This window comes from Pipra filicauda, unplaced genomic scaffold, assembly GCF_003945595.2.
Source record: "Pipra filicauda isolate LSUMZ 115617 unplaced genomic scaffold, ASM394559v2 scaffold21_size4447388_pilon, whole genome shotgun sequence".
Classification (NCBI taxonomy): Eukaryota; Metazoa; Chordata; class Aves; order Passeriformes; family Pipridae; genus Pipra; species Pipra filicauda.
In genome coordinates this window covers 2,719,702-2,736,164 of record NW_024104332.1, presented here as the reverse complement: position 1 = coordinate 2,736,164, position 16,463 = coordinate 2,719,702, and the positions used below count along the sequence as shown (strand labels likewise).

The 16,463-nt window shown below is 40.9% G+C and overlaps 1 protein-coding gene across 4 annotated transcripts in view; it reads left to right on the top strand.

The window, feature by feature from the left end:
- Positions 1-503: 503 nt before the first annotated feature.
- The window catches only part of NCKAP1 (NCK associated protein 1), a 58,551-nt gene continuing 42,591 nt past the window's right edge, over positions 504-16,463 (top strand). For 2 of the 4 annotated variants that reach the window (XM_027752102.2, XM_027752101.2), the window contains exons 1-3: positions 504-659; positions 10,954-10,971; positions 12,127-12,237. In XM_027752102.2, coding sequence (XP_027607903.1) covers positions 552-659; positions 10,954-10,971; positions 12,127-12,237 — 237 coding nt within the window. In that variant the 5' untranslated portion in view covers positions 504-551. The remainder of the gene's footprint in view (positions 660-10,953; positions 10,972-12,126; positions 12,238-16,463) is intronic. The other 2 variants (XM_027752104.2, XM_027752103.2) reach the window with 1 other exon arrangement.

Sequence of the window (16,463 nt, the reverse complement as noted above, 5' to 3'; positions counted from 1 at the left end):
TACTGCGAGGGTGGTGAGGCCCTGGCACAGGTTGCCCGGGGAAGTTGTGGCTGCCCCATCCCTGGAAGTGTTCAAGGCCAGGCTGGACGGGGCTCGGAGCAACCTGGGATAGTGAAAGTTGTCCCTCCTCGCGGCAGGGCTGTGGAAGTACATGATCTTTAAGGTCCCTTCCAACACAAACCATGCTATGATACTATGATCCTATGATTCAGTGGCCTCCTGGGATGGGACCCCCACGGCTTTATTCGCTATAAACCTTGAAGAAGAACGCGCGTTCTCCGCGGTTGTGCAGCATCCCCCGAGGCCGGACCCGCGGCCCCCTCAGAGCCCCCGCACAGCGGGAGCCCAGCGCCGCCGCCGCCACCGCCCGCCCGCAGGGGGCGCGCGAGGCCGCCCCACGTGACCGTGCCCACGCCCCGCGGAGGCTCCAGTGCCGGCCGGGCGGGAGGGGACGGGAGGAAGGGAGGGAGGGAGGGGACGGGAGGTAGCGCCGGGCCCAGGCCGGCGGCCGCGGGGCTGCGAGCGCCGGGGGGCGGCCGCGGAGCGCCACGATGTCGCGGGCCGTGCTGCAGCCGAGCCAGCAGAAGCTGGCGGAGAAGCTCACCATCCTGAACGACCGCGGCGTCGGCATGCTCACCCGGCTCTACAACATCAAGAAGGTGCGGGGAGCCGGGGGGACGGGGAGCCGCCCCGGCGCGATGCCCGCCGCCGCTCGGGCCGGCGCTGCGCAGGGCTCGGCCGCGCCGCGGCCTAGCGGCGGGGCCCGGGAGGCTGGGCGGGAGCCGCCGCCCGGCCGGGGAGGGGGGCCGGGGCTGCCCTGCGGCCGCCGCATCACTCCCGGGAGGCGTGGAAGGAGGGATGGAGGAGCCCGGGCCGGTGCTCGCGGCGGCCGCGGGAGCGGGGCCTGGTCCCGGCGCGGCCCCAGAGCCGCTCCCGCCCCGCTGCCGTGCATGACTCACGGGAGCCGCAAGTGGGCAGCGCCGCCCGGGCTTTTCCCACACCGAAACCTGTCGCTACCGAAGGGAAAAAAAAAAAGGGATTTGGGGTAAAATTAGTAAGTTTAATTTCGATAAGTTCGAGGCGCGCGGTTGCTTAGCAGCTCCCGGCGTGAGATGGAGCGGGTGTTTGGAGCGGCCGTGGGCGATGGGGCTGCTCCCGGAGGGAGTGGATCGGTGTTGGCCTCGGTGAGGTGGCTCGGCCGGCCGTGCAGGAAGCTGCGGGTCTCGGTGCTGAGGCAAGGATGGGTCGGTCACGCCTCCGCGCTCGGTTAATTTCTGCTCTGGACGTAATCGTTGTGCTTTCCTGTAGGGAAGAACGTAGTCCATGGCCACCCCCTGTGCCAGGTGCTTCATGTATCCTTCCCAGCTTCATTTTCCTAACGTGTGATACATTATCTAAAAGTGTACGGCCGCTTAATCCCCTTCCAGTAATGAATACTGGTTAGATTTTATTGCTTTGCCTTTTGTACAGATATTTCTGTGAGGTTTTTCGTGTTTCAAAGGAAATGTTAGCTATTACCTTAAAGCAGCGAGCACATGCACCTTTCCCGATTAAAATCTCAGCCCTGTTTCCATGCTGGGTTCAACTGCAATGGCAGAGGGAGTTTGAGTGTTTTAGGTGCTTATTTGATCGCTCTGACTTATGGACCCAGGTTTCTGTCAGGAATGACCCTGCCTGAGCGATCTGAGCTCAAGGATGTGTTTTGTCCAAGAGTTTTGTTGATGTGGGAGACCTGTACTCCAGAATTAGTAAGGGCTACCACGTGCATTGTTGATTTTAAGTAAGGTATTTTTCCAGCAAAAAAAAAAACAACCCAAGTGATTGAAGTATTCAGAAGTCATCCAAAGCCATGTCAGTGTTTGATGTGCACTTGAATGCTCTCTGCAAATCTTCACTGACATAAATAAAGCATTCTGACTAAATTATTGCAAGATCCTGACTCTCCAAAAGGTTCCTTTTAGTTTGCAGTTTTGTACATTGGAAAATCATTTCAGCTTAGTAATGGTAACAATATAGTTACACTTTTAACAACGGAAATTCCCTATTTGTGGGGAAAGCCATCAAAATGGGGAAGCCGTTTGTGTGTGCGCTTGTTAAACTTTGCGAGGAATATACCAGGTGAAAACCAAGCAAGGGGAATTTTCCCTGCTTCGGGGGGCAGGAAACAGGACAGGAAAAATGAAAACTCATCTTCATATACAGCTATTATATCAGCATATACAGCTTACAGTGCCTAAGCCATTGTGAGTCCAGGCTCTGTTTTCATTCCCAGGGACACTTACTCCTATTAAGCTCCAGTGCCTACAGACACATTCCTGCTTGGCATGTTAGGATGGCACAGTCCTGAGCAAGTTGGCCCATATGGTGGTAGCTTCTGCTGTTACTCATGTCAGTGAAGTGATGCAGGTGGACAGGCTCTCCACAGGGGAGCAGCAGCACTGGAGGTGACACCATTTTTTCCTGCAAGTTCCAAGAACTGAGTCCAAAATTGCGTAGGTCTCGCATACAGAGAGAGGAGGTGTGACCAAGTGTCTTGACTATTGTGTGACATGTATTTTTGCAAATCTTGAGGTGTATTCATGAAGTGATTTATGATTTAAATAGTTGTTTTCTTCAGCTGCAGTCAGTACTGCTTGACAGGGGGAACTGGTTAGCTCTGATGAGCCCAGAAGTCTCCGGACTGACTACTGTATTTTATTGTGGCTCTCTCTTCAGCCCAGCTGCAGCATAGCTGGATGCTTGGAGCACTTTATTTTTCTTTATTTCTTTTTTTTATTTTTTTTCCCTTCTGAAAGCAGTCAATTCCAAAACTGCTGTTTGAGATTCTCTCATAGATTCCTCCATTGAGTATGATAGTGAAACTCAAGTTACTAGAGATAACCACACAATATGTGGTTTTGCGGTTAAAGGAAATGGTTAAGACTTATTTTTAATAAGAGGAAGTGAGAGGTTGAAGTATTCGTAGCTGCCTTACAGATTGCTGTAGATACCGTCTAGAGAAGAGGGATTTTCAAGGATTAAGAATTTTCTTGACTCTTAGAAACAAAGCAGGAAAATTTTACTTCCCAGGGAATCACAGCAGTTGCTAGAAGCAGTTAGAAACTTACGTACTTTATACTTCATCTTCCTATTCAAATTCCAGTTTTGATGCCGTTGTGCTTATACTTGTTAATTGTCCGTAGTTTCCTGTTTACTGACCTTCTGTGCTGCTGTCTTTTGAAACAGTTAAAAGTTTGTTGCTTTTAAGACAGAGTATCTGAGTGTATTTTTTTTTTACCTCTGAGAGTGACATGGAAAATATGAAAAGTGGAATTAGTAAAGTAATAGCAGATGATGAGGCAAAACTCATATTAGATCTGTACCGAGGTAGACTTTTTGTAGTTTGTTGTTATTTTGAAGGATGACCCTTTGCTTGCTGCTTTCAGCTGTCCCTTTGGCACTGTGACCAATATTAATCCTGAACTTGGAATTCTTACCGTTGTGGTTTCTCTCCTGGTTTGTTCCTTCCGCTTTTTAAGAATTTCTCCTCAGTCAGCTAGGCTAGCAGTTGTATTATTGTTTACCCTGTAATTCTTTTGTCAGTACTTCACTACAGCTGCATCTCTATAAATCAAAGACAGCAGGGGTTTTTCATATCACCGTGTCTCAGGTGAAGCTTGGATTTCATGGTTACTTTTCAGAGCAGATAATGGCTTGTGTTGGTGAGCTCTCTGTAGTGCTGCCATACTGTCAGCTCAGAGCATTGCTGGAGAGTGGTGGTGGAGGAGAAGTAATCTTGGTTTTTCTGTCTTTTGTTTGTTTATGAAGCCCTTGGATACCGGGATGTATTTACAGTGAAAGATTTCATCTTGAAATACCTGAAGTACAGATTTAGCCAGAGGAAACCTAAGGAGTGTGATTTTTGAAGAATGTCTCAGCGGTGCTACTATCAACAGACCTGCTAGGGATGAAAGTTAAAGTTTTGAATTATTTAGAGTATATGTTAATCAAACTTGATGAGTCTGTTATTTAGCATGAATTGCTTCCCTACCAGTGTTCTGTTGTTTTTCGCAGTATAGACTTTATATTTGTTTGCAAGATTTTTTTCTGAAAATGTCATTAAGAAAGTAAATTGACTTTCCCAACTCTGATGATAACATAGTAACCCAAAAATGAGAACCTGAAACGATTTCTTAGATGTGAACTGCATAACTGAACTGAAATCATAGATAAGGAACTTAATAAATATTTGCAGAGGTTTTAGCTGACTTCATATTTACCATTCCAAACTAAAAATGTGGTCCCAGTCCTCTTATGTGAGCAACACATAGCTTGGTGTGAAGCCAGATTTAAAATAATTTAGCAGGTGATTGCCAGTTAGTTCTTTAAAGATGTGGGAATATTGGGTTTTTACCCATATTGAGGATATTACTACTTAAACTTAGAAGTTATAACAGCCAGTTGATTGTTTGATTAATAGAACCAATCAATAAAATGTACTGTTTTGCTAAGGCACTAGAGTGGTTCTTCAGGAAAAAAATAGGAGAGATTTTAGGTGACTGGAAGAGCAGGGAGAAGTTTCCAATCTGTAGAGCTCTGAAGTTTGGAAGAGTGTAGGATTAGATTACTGTTTTCATGCTGAGCTCTGTGCTGGAGTACAGAGCTTTGAGCTGAGAGGAAAAGCTTACCAGTAATCTAGATTTGAATAGCAAGGTTGATTGGAATGGAGAGGTGATGTCTTCAGGTCACTGGGAAGTGTCTTGGGGTGGGGCAGTGTTGTGTTCACAGATATCAGCAGTTCTCCAAAGGTTAAGATGTTTGTGTCTGTGATCTTGGAGGGATGGCTCGGAATACTGTCCCACTGATAAGCATAGGAGGAAGCCCAAAACAAACTCACAGTGCTGGCAATTGAAAAAAAAAAATTCCTTTGCTCAGGAAGCAAATGCAGTCTGGGGATACCATATCAGATTATATTTTTTTTCACATCAACAGTAGATGCCCATAATTATCTTGCCTTGTTTTTTGGCTTAACAGTACAAATTATCTGCCTCCATCACTGTTCATTTGTCTCGTCGTGTGCTGACACAAAAACAAATCCCGTTTTAGTTGCAGGAGATTTTTAAGGTTGTGTGCAGAGGAGATAGACCTGAAAAGTTGTAACAGTTCTCATTTTAGATTCAGAATAGACAAGACACTCCCATTGCCTTGCTTTCTTTTATTAAGACTTTATTTTATAAATTACATTCGGGAAAAGTTTTGTGGTAGTGAAACTTCTCTTAATTTTTTATCCTTTGCATTTCACCTGCCCCCTATTTGATTAATGGAACCAAGTACTTAAACAGAGGACAATGTGAGTTAATCACTTTACAGTGTTAAACCCACATATTTCTCTCATCAATGAGGCACAGGTCACTCTAGGATGGGCAGCTTAGGAGATACTTTATACGTTGACCTTATCAAGGCTGCTGACATGACCTCATTTGATTGTTCTCACCAACAATCTAAGGAAGTACAAATCTGGGTGAAGTCCTAATGATGCAAACAGCTGGATAACCATGTTAGGGAACAGTTGTGAAGATTTCATTGTCAGACTGTGCATCAGCAGGGTCTCACTGAGGCGTGTCTTGCCTCTGGTTCCAGTCACTCTGACATTAACAACCTAGATGGCTACAGTGTACTTAATAAATTTACGGGTAGGAAACTGGGAGAAGTTACAGAACCTGAACTGAAGTTCAGCTTGAGCTTAACAAATTGTAGATATGGTCCAATAAATTTGGAGGTGGTTGATCAAGTATGATTGTAAGCTATTATGTGCTTAGCAAAATTTAAAATGAAAAGTAATGAGATAGCAAGCCTGCAGAAAATAGCTGGGAAAGGTTAGGGACGTGCCAGGGCAAATGTGAGCCAACTAAGTTTTGCTGAAAAAAATTCAGGGATGACATGAGGTTTTATAAACATGTGAGCAAGATAATTATGAAAAAAAAAAGTAAGCAATCTTTTTGTTCTACATGGCATACATTGAGATTCATCCAAAACATACCTGATCAAACACACTTTCCAAGGTAGGTGTAGACAAAATGGAGAAAGTCCAGAGGAGAATAATGAAAGGGAGGGGTGGTGCAGAAAATTTCACCCATTCAGGAAATGGGATTTTTTTTTTAAAGTAAATTAATAAGTGATACAATTCTTTAAGTATTTAGGACTGCTTTAGAGAGAAGGGGAATAGTTTGTGCAATTCAATATGACCAGAGATCAAGAAATGATGGATTAAATGAAATTAAATATTGGAAAATGAAATTAAATATTGGAAAAGACTGAGAATATTTTTGAATTTAGCCTGTTAGAGACCTGCAAGTAAATATTTGGCAGACATCTCCTGGGAGCAACACAGATACAGTTGATCCTGCTTTGGAATAGGAGAGGAAGTAGGCAATTTATCAAGGTCCTTTATAGCCTTTCCTTCTGATTTCACATGAATTTGCATTTTAATGGTTTGAATCTCTGAGTAGAGATATACTAGGACTTAAAGTAAAGTATATACTTTGGGGTTGAACACACACCAAATAATGAGTAATAGCAGGGAAGATGTCTTACTTAGCTCTAGGAAACACTGGACTGACTTTTAACACCTTTAATTGTAATTTTAAATTAATATGAAAGTATGTTATCTTTCAAACTTTTGAACCTTGATGAATGAGAAGTGCAATAGCTGTTAAATTTTCAATAATTTTGAGACATATTTTGGGTATGTCCAAAGCCTTTAGAGACTGTCCCAAAATGATATGATTTCTCCTGCTTCCAGATTGTGGTTGAAACTATGAGCATACTTTGTATCAAGGTCCAGGTTTATCTTTTGTACAAATAGCATTCACAAAACTTATCTGGGACCAGCCTGTTTAATAGTGAATTTAGGCTTCCACAAAACCTAAAATACAGCCAAGCAGTTGTGGTAGGCTTGATCCAGAGGTATTAAAGCAAATGTATTGTGAACCACTATTCAGAGCACCTCTTTATTGATTATTCATCTCTCTCTCCTTCTCAGTAGTTTTGCTTTTTCCAAACTGGACGTTGTCAGTTGATAATCTCAGCTTTAAATGCATGGCAGAAACAAAGAAGGTGTGATAGGTAGTATGGAGTTAATGGTGAAAATGTCTCTTTGAACGGTCCTTTGCCTTTTATTATTTAGTGCAATTTAGAGGATGCGTAGCTGCAAACCAGGCATGCAAACTTAGATACAATTTAGGGTGAAGTCTTTAATGCCAACAGCTCTTCCAAGGGAAGAACAGTTTTAATGTGCCTGCCTTTCAGGTGTGTCAGAAGAATGTGCTACAGTAAACTGTAAATGGGACGTACAGGAGATTTTCCCATTTCCAATACAGGAAATCTTAAGAGTATTTCCATCTATTAATGCAGTTACTAACTCAGGGGATGGCATAGTTTTTACTATCATTGAAATTCCATTTCCTGGATAAATTCACATAGTTTTTTAGTGCAGAATCGTTTGTAAATGAAATCTGAAGGTGAGGTGATTTGTTGATTATGATTATTTCCGTAAATGTTGTCGTAGTCCAGTGAAACTGTGCTCAGTAGTGTTTTCTCTCAAATCTGCAGTGACAGTAAATCAAGATCTCTTGAAGTAAGAAACCCGTGTTAAATTGCTGCAAAGTATGATTTATGATAATCTGCTGATGTGGGAGGTTTGGGGGACGAAAATAGGAAATTATTGATTCAAATGGCCCTGTTTCTCTTCTGTTGGGACATAGCCCTGCTAATAATACAGTAAAATATTTAGGCTTTTTTGTCGTCCTACACCATATAACTCAGGTCATGATTCCCAATGTTCTTATCCGAGGGCAAGTGAGAGGTTTATGTTGAGGCTTGAGTGAAGTTTAAGGGTTCTAAAGGCAAGTTTGGGGCACTGACTACTAACCTTGATTGTACCTCAGCATAAACTTCCCTTTTATTCATATCACTTCGGCTGGATATATGTAGTATCCATATATCTGCTGCCCTCAACTAGGAGGTAAAATGTTAAGCTTAGATTTTGCAGTGATAGCTGTTAATGGTATTTGGGCAAAAGATCTTTTTGCTGCATCATAAAGTCAGTGTATTCTAGGCCAAAGGCACTTGAATTGGATTCTGTTTTCCTCTTTAGAGGCTACTTAAATGTAGGCCTTGAGAAGGTTTTTGTTGCTGAATGTGTTCTTGATGGCTGCTTCTGAAAGTAAATATATGTAGTATTCTTCATTTTCGAAGTGAAATTAGTGTAGAAGAACCTAATAGTGAAGAAGAGAGCCTGAATTCTTTTAATAGTAATAATCATATAGTTATGTACCTTGTTAGGACAGGTAGGAAAATGCTGTTTTAATTCAAAACATAGGGCATAATGAAGCATCTCTAAAGTGGGATGTAGTGCGATCTCTCGGAAGCTCGATGACTGTGCCAATGATGATAGCAAGTGAGTATTCTTAACGAAGCTATTACCTATAAAAATCATATTATTCTTGTTAGGGGTTGGATGCACAGAATCGCTGTTCACTGAGTTGGGAGCTTATAGCAGGGTACCATTCTTAAGTGCTGTGGAAAGAAATGCTGTAGTGCTCGAGTCCATTGAAAAATTTTTTTTAATTACTTAGATAGTCTCTAACCGTAACTTGGCATCATCCTTTTCAGCATAACTGCTTGACAGCTGTTTAGTAATATACATATCAGAGTTGACTGCTGGGAGGTTCTTTCAGTATAATATTTCGGGGCTGAAGCAGCTGGAATCCCATAGCTTCAGAGCTATATTCCAGGAATGCTGCATTAGTAAGAACATTTTTAATTTGTGAGTTTCTTTTTGATGCTCAAAAAATGTGGCTGTTCTCAGAAAAACGCAGCCATTCTGGGTTGGTTTGGTGGGAGCTTTTGGGGGTTTTTTTTGTATTTTGTTTTGTTGAGGTTTTTTTTTTTTAATAAGAAATGAAGGAAGGTTATTGTATCCCACTTACGGGAAAAAGCAATATCTGAGGTTGATGGAGAAAAGGCTACTGCTTCTGGCTAATGCTCAGAATTCTGTGTGAATGCCAGAGAGCTGTATATGGCCAAGTGATCTTTGTATGTTCTACCACAATGTTCCTGCCTATTACACTACCGACAAGGGATTTTGTATTGACTAATACAACTGCTGAAAGCAAAAGCTGCATTCTGAGACCGCTGCCTTCGGTGGCTTTGTTCTCTCTGCAGCGTGGGACTGTGGTTATGTGCCTTACCACACTTTGACACTTGTGCAAAAGTGCTAGGATTGGGGTTTGTACTTTCATTCTGTTCTGCTTTCTAGAGTAAACCATAGTGAGTTGGAGCTTCATAGATCTGCTCACCATTTTAGGAGAGGTTTAGCACGGACTGGTTTATGTGTGATGCTGAACGCAGGCAACAGTATGGACAAAAATGTCACTGATGCAACAACAGCTAGTAACCAGTTAATACCAGTTCTTAGAGAGGAGCTGAGCTGCTGTGGAACATGGAAGAGCAAAGAAAAAGGCACTGACCTCCTCATTCAGTGATGTCTCCTGTCCTCTTTCCGTTCAGTCCACGTACAGCTTGTACAGCTCTCCAGAAGCTGGAATTTTGATGTGTGTGAAGGATACATTTTAACATCTTGCAGGAATTTTCTTGTCTATGAATCAATCTAGGGTCGTTTATTAGTAGGAAGAATTACAGTTGCTTCAAATGTGTTGTCAGCTAATAAACAGTGGGAAGGAGTAAAGAAGGAGCATGTTATATATGTTGAGAAGAATGCCAGTTAAAGTGAGGGTAACAGCTGAATTCCTGAAACCACGGGAAGATGTGCATGTTAGTGTTTTCAGAGGTCTGTTATGTGTGAATGATCTGTGTGTAAGGGCCTGGGTAGAACATAAGTTTTAGTAAACATTCCAGGGAACTGATTTATAGGAAGAAAAACACCTGTTGCTAGGAAAAATAAGGAGTGTATGTGGAAGGAGTGTTTTAATTCAGACTGAAAAATTTTTGAAGTCAACAGTGGCAGATTTGTTGTCTTCTGTGTAACAGCAACCATATTGGAATTTAACAGGGCACAAATACATGTCTGTTAAGTTGTTTCAGTAATCCCTCTTTTACTAGAGAAACTTACAGGATGTGTGGCAAGAACAACAAATTGAAATAATCTGACAAAGGTTCTGACAAACCCATGACATGGAGTTAATTAGAACTTCATAAATTTGAAGTGCATTGTCTAATTTTTTAATGCCTGTTTACAGTATAGTTTTTACTTTTGAAATTGTGTAAAGACTTTAAAGTGTGCACAGAATAGATCTCTTGTGGCACGTGTTGTTTGCTGCTCTAAGGATATCAAAGCAACTGTTTAATATCTAACTGATGCTGTGGATGTTGCTGAATTTATTTTCATTATAAATTCTTCTTGTATTATAGATACTAAATTTTATTAAAATACCGTATCTTTGGGATTATTAGCAAATATGAGAGTTTTGATATTAGAGTAGTACGTTAGTAAACCTCATGATGGTCATGTACTGCTGGTAGACATTTTAGAAACGTAAAATAATGACTCTTTTATTTTTTTTCTTGGCTACCGTTTCTTTTTCAGGTATGTAAAACTTCACTGAGTTTCTCTCCTTTTTTTCCCCTGTAGTTGCATGTGATGTCTGTTAACTCCTGTTTTCTCTCCCTACCTGAACTTAGTTTGGAAATACTATTAGTAGTTACATGTCTCGGTATATTTGCAGTGATTTGCGCAATAGTAGCATTCTAATAAGTACGTGTAAAGTTGTTTGTGAGTGTTAGAATAACCACCATCCAATAGAAAGTGTGCTGCCTAGAGTAACAGATGGTCATAATGTTCTCTTGGATGTAGGTAATAGTGTATTAGATCACTTAAATGTAATACTTTAGAATATTTAAGAGTAATTTGTTTATATGTAATTTTTCTCTCTTTTTATTACACTGCTTTCCCAGCAAGGACAAGTTTGGAAGGTTTGCAAAGCTTTTCACCTTCCCTTTGCCCGCTTGCCCGCTTTCAGAATCGGTCTCATACTCCATGACTTCTGTCTCTACAGTCCACAACTCGGTCATAGAAATCAATGGGGGAGAGGTTTTTTTTTTAAGCGAGCTGCCATTCGAGTTCACTCTGTTGCATAGGAACGCCTAGCATGTAATTTAGTTTTGCATGAGACACGAAACTCCTTTGCAAAATCCCCGTGAGGAAAACAAAACCGAGGCAATATTTGAGACAAATGCGGTTTGAGCGCAAATTTTGTCATGTAAGTAATGCTGCTTTTAATCTGTTCCTCCAAATGAAGCGGTGTGGCATGGCTGGCTACTCAGAGTAGTAGAGAAGTAGTAGTGTGTCTGACAGCATGCACTGGAGCCGGCAGCAGTCGGTGCTTCCTCAGTCCTTTGTCCACAGAAGCTGCTCTGATCTGCCTGCGTAAGTTATTTGGGAGACCTAACACTTAGCTGCGACTTCACAGCAAAATTTAATGAGACTTCTCGATTCCTGCTTTTAAAGCACAGCCTATGCTGCTCTAGGAGTAAAGAACACGAGCAAAACTTCAGTTCTTAACCTAAGGAAATAGGCTGCTTTAGGCAAGTACTGGCGGTTTGACTGTGGGGTGGAAAATTGTCTTGCATTTAACAGTTGGAAGAAAAATTCAATGCAGATTGGTGGGGGGATGTTAAGTTCTGTTGCACAAAGGATAGTTGAATCATTTAATGTGCCCAGCACTGTCCTCCACAGATGATGACATGACTGAATTTTCTAACAGTTTGTTAACTCCAGATGAATACAACACTACCTCAAACCAGGAATAGGATTAAAAGGAAACCATTTTTTCTCCTTTTTTTAGGATTGAGTTTTTTCCCTCACTGCTGTTCTGCACTAACTGCTTTGATACTTTCATGCATCTTTTTCAGTAGAAGAGCATCTCTGTACTGTTTCCCATTGCATATTTCAGCTGTGACAGTCCCTGCACTTTGCCTTTCATTTTATCACCTGCTCACTAAAAAAAAAAAAAAAAAAATCAAACAGAAAAAGAATCTTTCTAGTTTGTCTTCAGATTTGCAACTATCACTTAGCTTTAGGTGGATGATTGTGTTTCTACTTCACTTTCTATTGTATTTTTTTTATAGGCATGTGGTGACCCCAAAGCCAAACCATCCTATCTTATTGACAAAAACCTGGAATCTGCTGTCAAATTCATAGTCAGGAAGTTTCCAGCAGTAGAAACACGCAACAACAATGTAAGTAACCAATGACTGTATAAGTATTTTTCTCAATACCCTTTCACCACTCGTTGCTCAAATCTGAGAGGTTTTATGTGTTCTTATGAAGCACCTGAGGCTGACAGTTGCAGTTGGAAAATAGTTGTTGATTCAAATGCCTGAGAGAAAACTTGAGAAGGAACTGCCTCTAAGGAGAGAACATTACACTGTAACTCTGGGTGGGTTTTGTCAGAGTAGGACACTTTCTAGTTTTCTTTTTGCCTGCTCTCTTCTGTTCCATTTCAAAGAACCATCAATGAGAAGAAATCCCTGAAAAAAAATCATGCCTTACTTTAATAGGAGAAAATCCTGGTGACCGGACTGATTGCAGAAGATAGAAGTTGCATAACTTTATTTATGATGTGTCCTGACCAGCAGATCAGTAAAAGATACCTGGTTGCAAAGTGGGAAAAAAATGTTTGTATTTTACAGGTGTTCTTGCCTATGGGGTGAGTCCCTGTGGGGAAAAAAGAATGCCTTAATGAATAAGGAGAAACCTCATGAAGTACAAGACCAGGGAAATATAATTATTTCCTCTTGAGATAGTGAGTTCAGTTCCAGTAGTAAATTATATTTCACCTTTCTGAGCGAGCCAGTATTGCTGAATTAGACTTTGTAGCCTTTTGGAGGTAATTAGCATTATTGGATTACAGGCAGACATTTTGGCAGGTGATGTGCACTTGTTTTCCTGTTTCAGTTTGAAAGACAAGGGAAAGATTTTTTTTTTTTTTTACTTGCTTATATTTCTTTCTAAAGGCAAAAAGTGGAGGTAGGTGTTGGGTTTGCATGTTCCCTGCATGCAACTACGTGCATGTGTGCTTGGGAGGTTTAGGCTTGCTTTAAGCATTCAGGTTTCTGCAGAATGGTAGTGGTAAGAACAATGGGAATAATTAGTTTCTTTTACATTACCATCTCAAAATTTTATGTAATCTCTCCAGTAATACCAATGGGGGAAAAAAGAAAAAAAAACAACAGAGAAAAACTTTCCCTTATGGAGGAAACAATTTCAGTAACCATGTGCTTTCTCACTTTAAAACTTGTACATGCTTTGTACTCCTTAATATTGCTCATTTTTGTGTTGAATTTGATTGTGTGAGTAACAAATATTGAAATTCTTTATCAAGTTTATGTAAAAATAAAAAGCCCTTTTAACCATGTTTGGTAAATGCTTCTGTATTCTCTAAATTTGAGTGGCAGATCTACTATTAAAAGTGAAAGTGATATATATAGAATTTGTTTAAAGCAGTTGCATGTGTGCTCTAAATGTCTTGCAGTTGTTGACTGTGAATTTGGAGCTTAACTAATGATAGATATTTAAGGATTTGGTCCTGTATAGTTTGTGGAAAGAGATCGAAGCTAACTTGCTGTATTTTGACAGTCATAGTTTCTAAAATAGGACGCGCTCATAATGTTTTGTCATTGCCTTGTGTTTACTTACCATGAGCCAGCCAGTTGACGAAAGCCTACCCTCCTTGTGTATGAGCACAGTTTAAAGTAGGATTTTGAGCTCTTGCAATAGGCAGCTGGGGTTCCCTTCCTGTGGTCAGAGCTGATGGCAGTTTGCTCGTCTTATTTATAGATGTTTCCTGTAGAGTGTTGTATCTCCCAAAAAAGAAACCTTTACCCATTACAGATACCTCATGAAACAAAAGCCATGTCATGTGCAGAGAAAGTTCTAGTTTGAGGTAAAATCAATTTTTGTTTATAAACCTTAGCTTCGAAAAGGTGTAAGCATCAGGTTCCTGGTCAGGAAGATGTTTCCCTCCTTTCTGCCTTTGTTTCCCTCCTGCCCCGGCCAACAACTACCTTACCATGTATCAGGAGGGCACACCAGGGAGTTCCTTCGGTAGGGAAATGGGTCATCAGAGCTTTAAAAGGGCAAGAAACTTATTGGAACAGGAACACATCAATTAAAGAAATATCACAAAGGATTCCTGCAGTGGAAATAGCTGAGAAATCATAAGCTGCGTTTCCTCCTTGCCGTGAAAATTCCGGGGCAGCCTTTCAGGAAGGGGTTTTGGATTTTATATGTTCAACAAACACTGCTTAGCACTGTGCACCTATACTGTTAGTAGTACCTTTTCACATGTCAGTAGGTCATGTTGCCAAACAGGTTTGCATTCAGTTGGAGAATAGGTAGTGCCAGCTTTTTTTTTTCCACCCTATTTGTAGCTGTTGGTTTGTTTTCTCTCAGGTACCATCTTCTGCAGTGTTCTGTGTCTCAGAAATGAGCAACACACTGAAGACTATGAGCAGTGTCTGCTGTAATCAGATGAACTTGAAAAGCCTAAATTTTCATTCTGTTGAAACAAGAGATTCTGTTATATTTGCTATTGATAGCTTTTACTTCTTTATCCATGAAAAACACAGCTCCTGGTTTTGTTCCTTCTCCGTTTTGACACTGAGTCAGACTAGAGCAATGTCTGACAGTCACTGATTTTCAGTATTGTTCCAAGAATGAAAGTTTGTGGACTGTTGAAACAGTGAAGTGCCTGATGAATCCTTGCTGACCAGGCTGGGAAGTGGAGTAGCTCATCTTCCAGAGGGTCAATTATAGATAACTCTGCACCTCATCAGTTCATAACTCTCTCTCTCTCTCTCTCGTTGCCTGAGTGCAGTCCCTGTGATCTCTTACACTTGCCATTTCTTTTCCAATAACCATTGTGAACCACATAACCTTGAAAATGTGCAGTTTGAAGACCAGGCTCTTAAATTAACTGTTAAGGAAATTGGCCAGCAATGGAGTGTTGCTGCATAGTGTGTGGAATATTTGCAAAGGAAGGATGTATGTAAGCAAAAACTTGAAGGATTGAGAAAGTAAGAAACAAACCTTTTGGACTCCTCTTGGAAAACAAAAGTATATTCTGATTTTGGGGAAACTGTACTGTTTATTTTAAATTGACTTAAGCTTTGTTTTGAATAAGCCTTCCAAGCTACATAAGCCTTCCAAAAAGCTTTCTAACACCATCATTCTTGGTCAGGTCGCTGATCTGATTGTGCTAATATTGACTCAGAGTAGCATTTATTTTTATTGAATTTCCTGGACTAGCATCAGAAGAAAAGTTCCAAAGTAAGGGATGCAGAAGCAGCCTGATTTTTCTGAGGGCTTTTTAGGTCTCACCCTCTTATAATATGTACAGGCAAGGCTCTTGCCATAGATAAATTGAAAGAGAACCTACTTGACTCAAAAAAAAAATGTCTTAGGACCTGAAAGTTACTCTACTCTCAGTCAGTGCTAATACTTAATGCCTTTTAAAACCAAAATAAAATACTTCACAATGGGGAGCTGGAGATGCAGGGAGAAAGGACATACATTTTTTATAGATTGTGGATAGAGTCTGTTAAATCTGCTGCCTGCTCAGGTAAAGCTCTGTGCCTTTGTGTGATGAAGCTGTAGTCTCCTTTTTGCTTTCCCAAAAACCACATATGGCAAGTAGTGAGAGTATCTGCCTTCTTTCTTGTGCATATGTTTTTCTTTTACTCAGATTGCTCTGCAGCAATTTCCTTTTAGAAAAACTTCTTAAATTTTTAAATGTCTGTTGGAAAAGTTGAGGCTCCGTCCTTGCTTAGCAGTCAGCAGACCAGTGAAGCATCTCTTGGAAGTTTCTAAGGGGATGGTTAGTGGGAGAAATGTCTGTTTTCCAGATACTGCTGATGATCATCATCTAGTAGCTCTGTTCTCAGTATTATTCATATCAATTCCATTCGTGTTTTGCATTGACTACACATTGAATTTCTTAGGAAATAGTGTTCTGAGGGTTTATTTACCTGTGCTAATTTTCTGCTGTATTGTGTCAGTGGGTACTGGAAATAAGATCCCATGGGAGCAGAGCACATGCTGTGTGAGCATTTCCAGCCTGCCTCAGTTAGGATCTTTAGTTTGGAATTATTTCACTCAAGATTTTATTTAATTTTTCTTCACAACTGTGTTGCCTTTTTGCCTTTTAGATTCCAGTGTATATGCTTGGTCTGCTGTGTCTCACAGTTTCACTTAATTGTGAGGTGTTTGCATAGCAAATTACCTGAATGTGGGAGAAGTGTTGTGGCACAAAGTGGCTGGACCTCCTTGGCTAAAGCTTATTAGAAATCATTTATGCATGCTTTTATTAAATGCTTTCTTCTATAACAAGAAATTGAAATACAGACTTTATAACCAGTCTTGATTTTTAATTTGTGATAGGTGCTTCCAGTAATTAGTCTTTTTC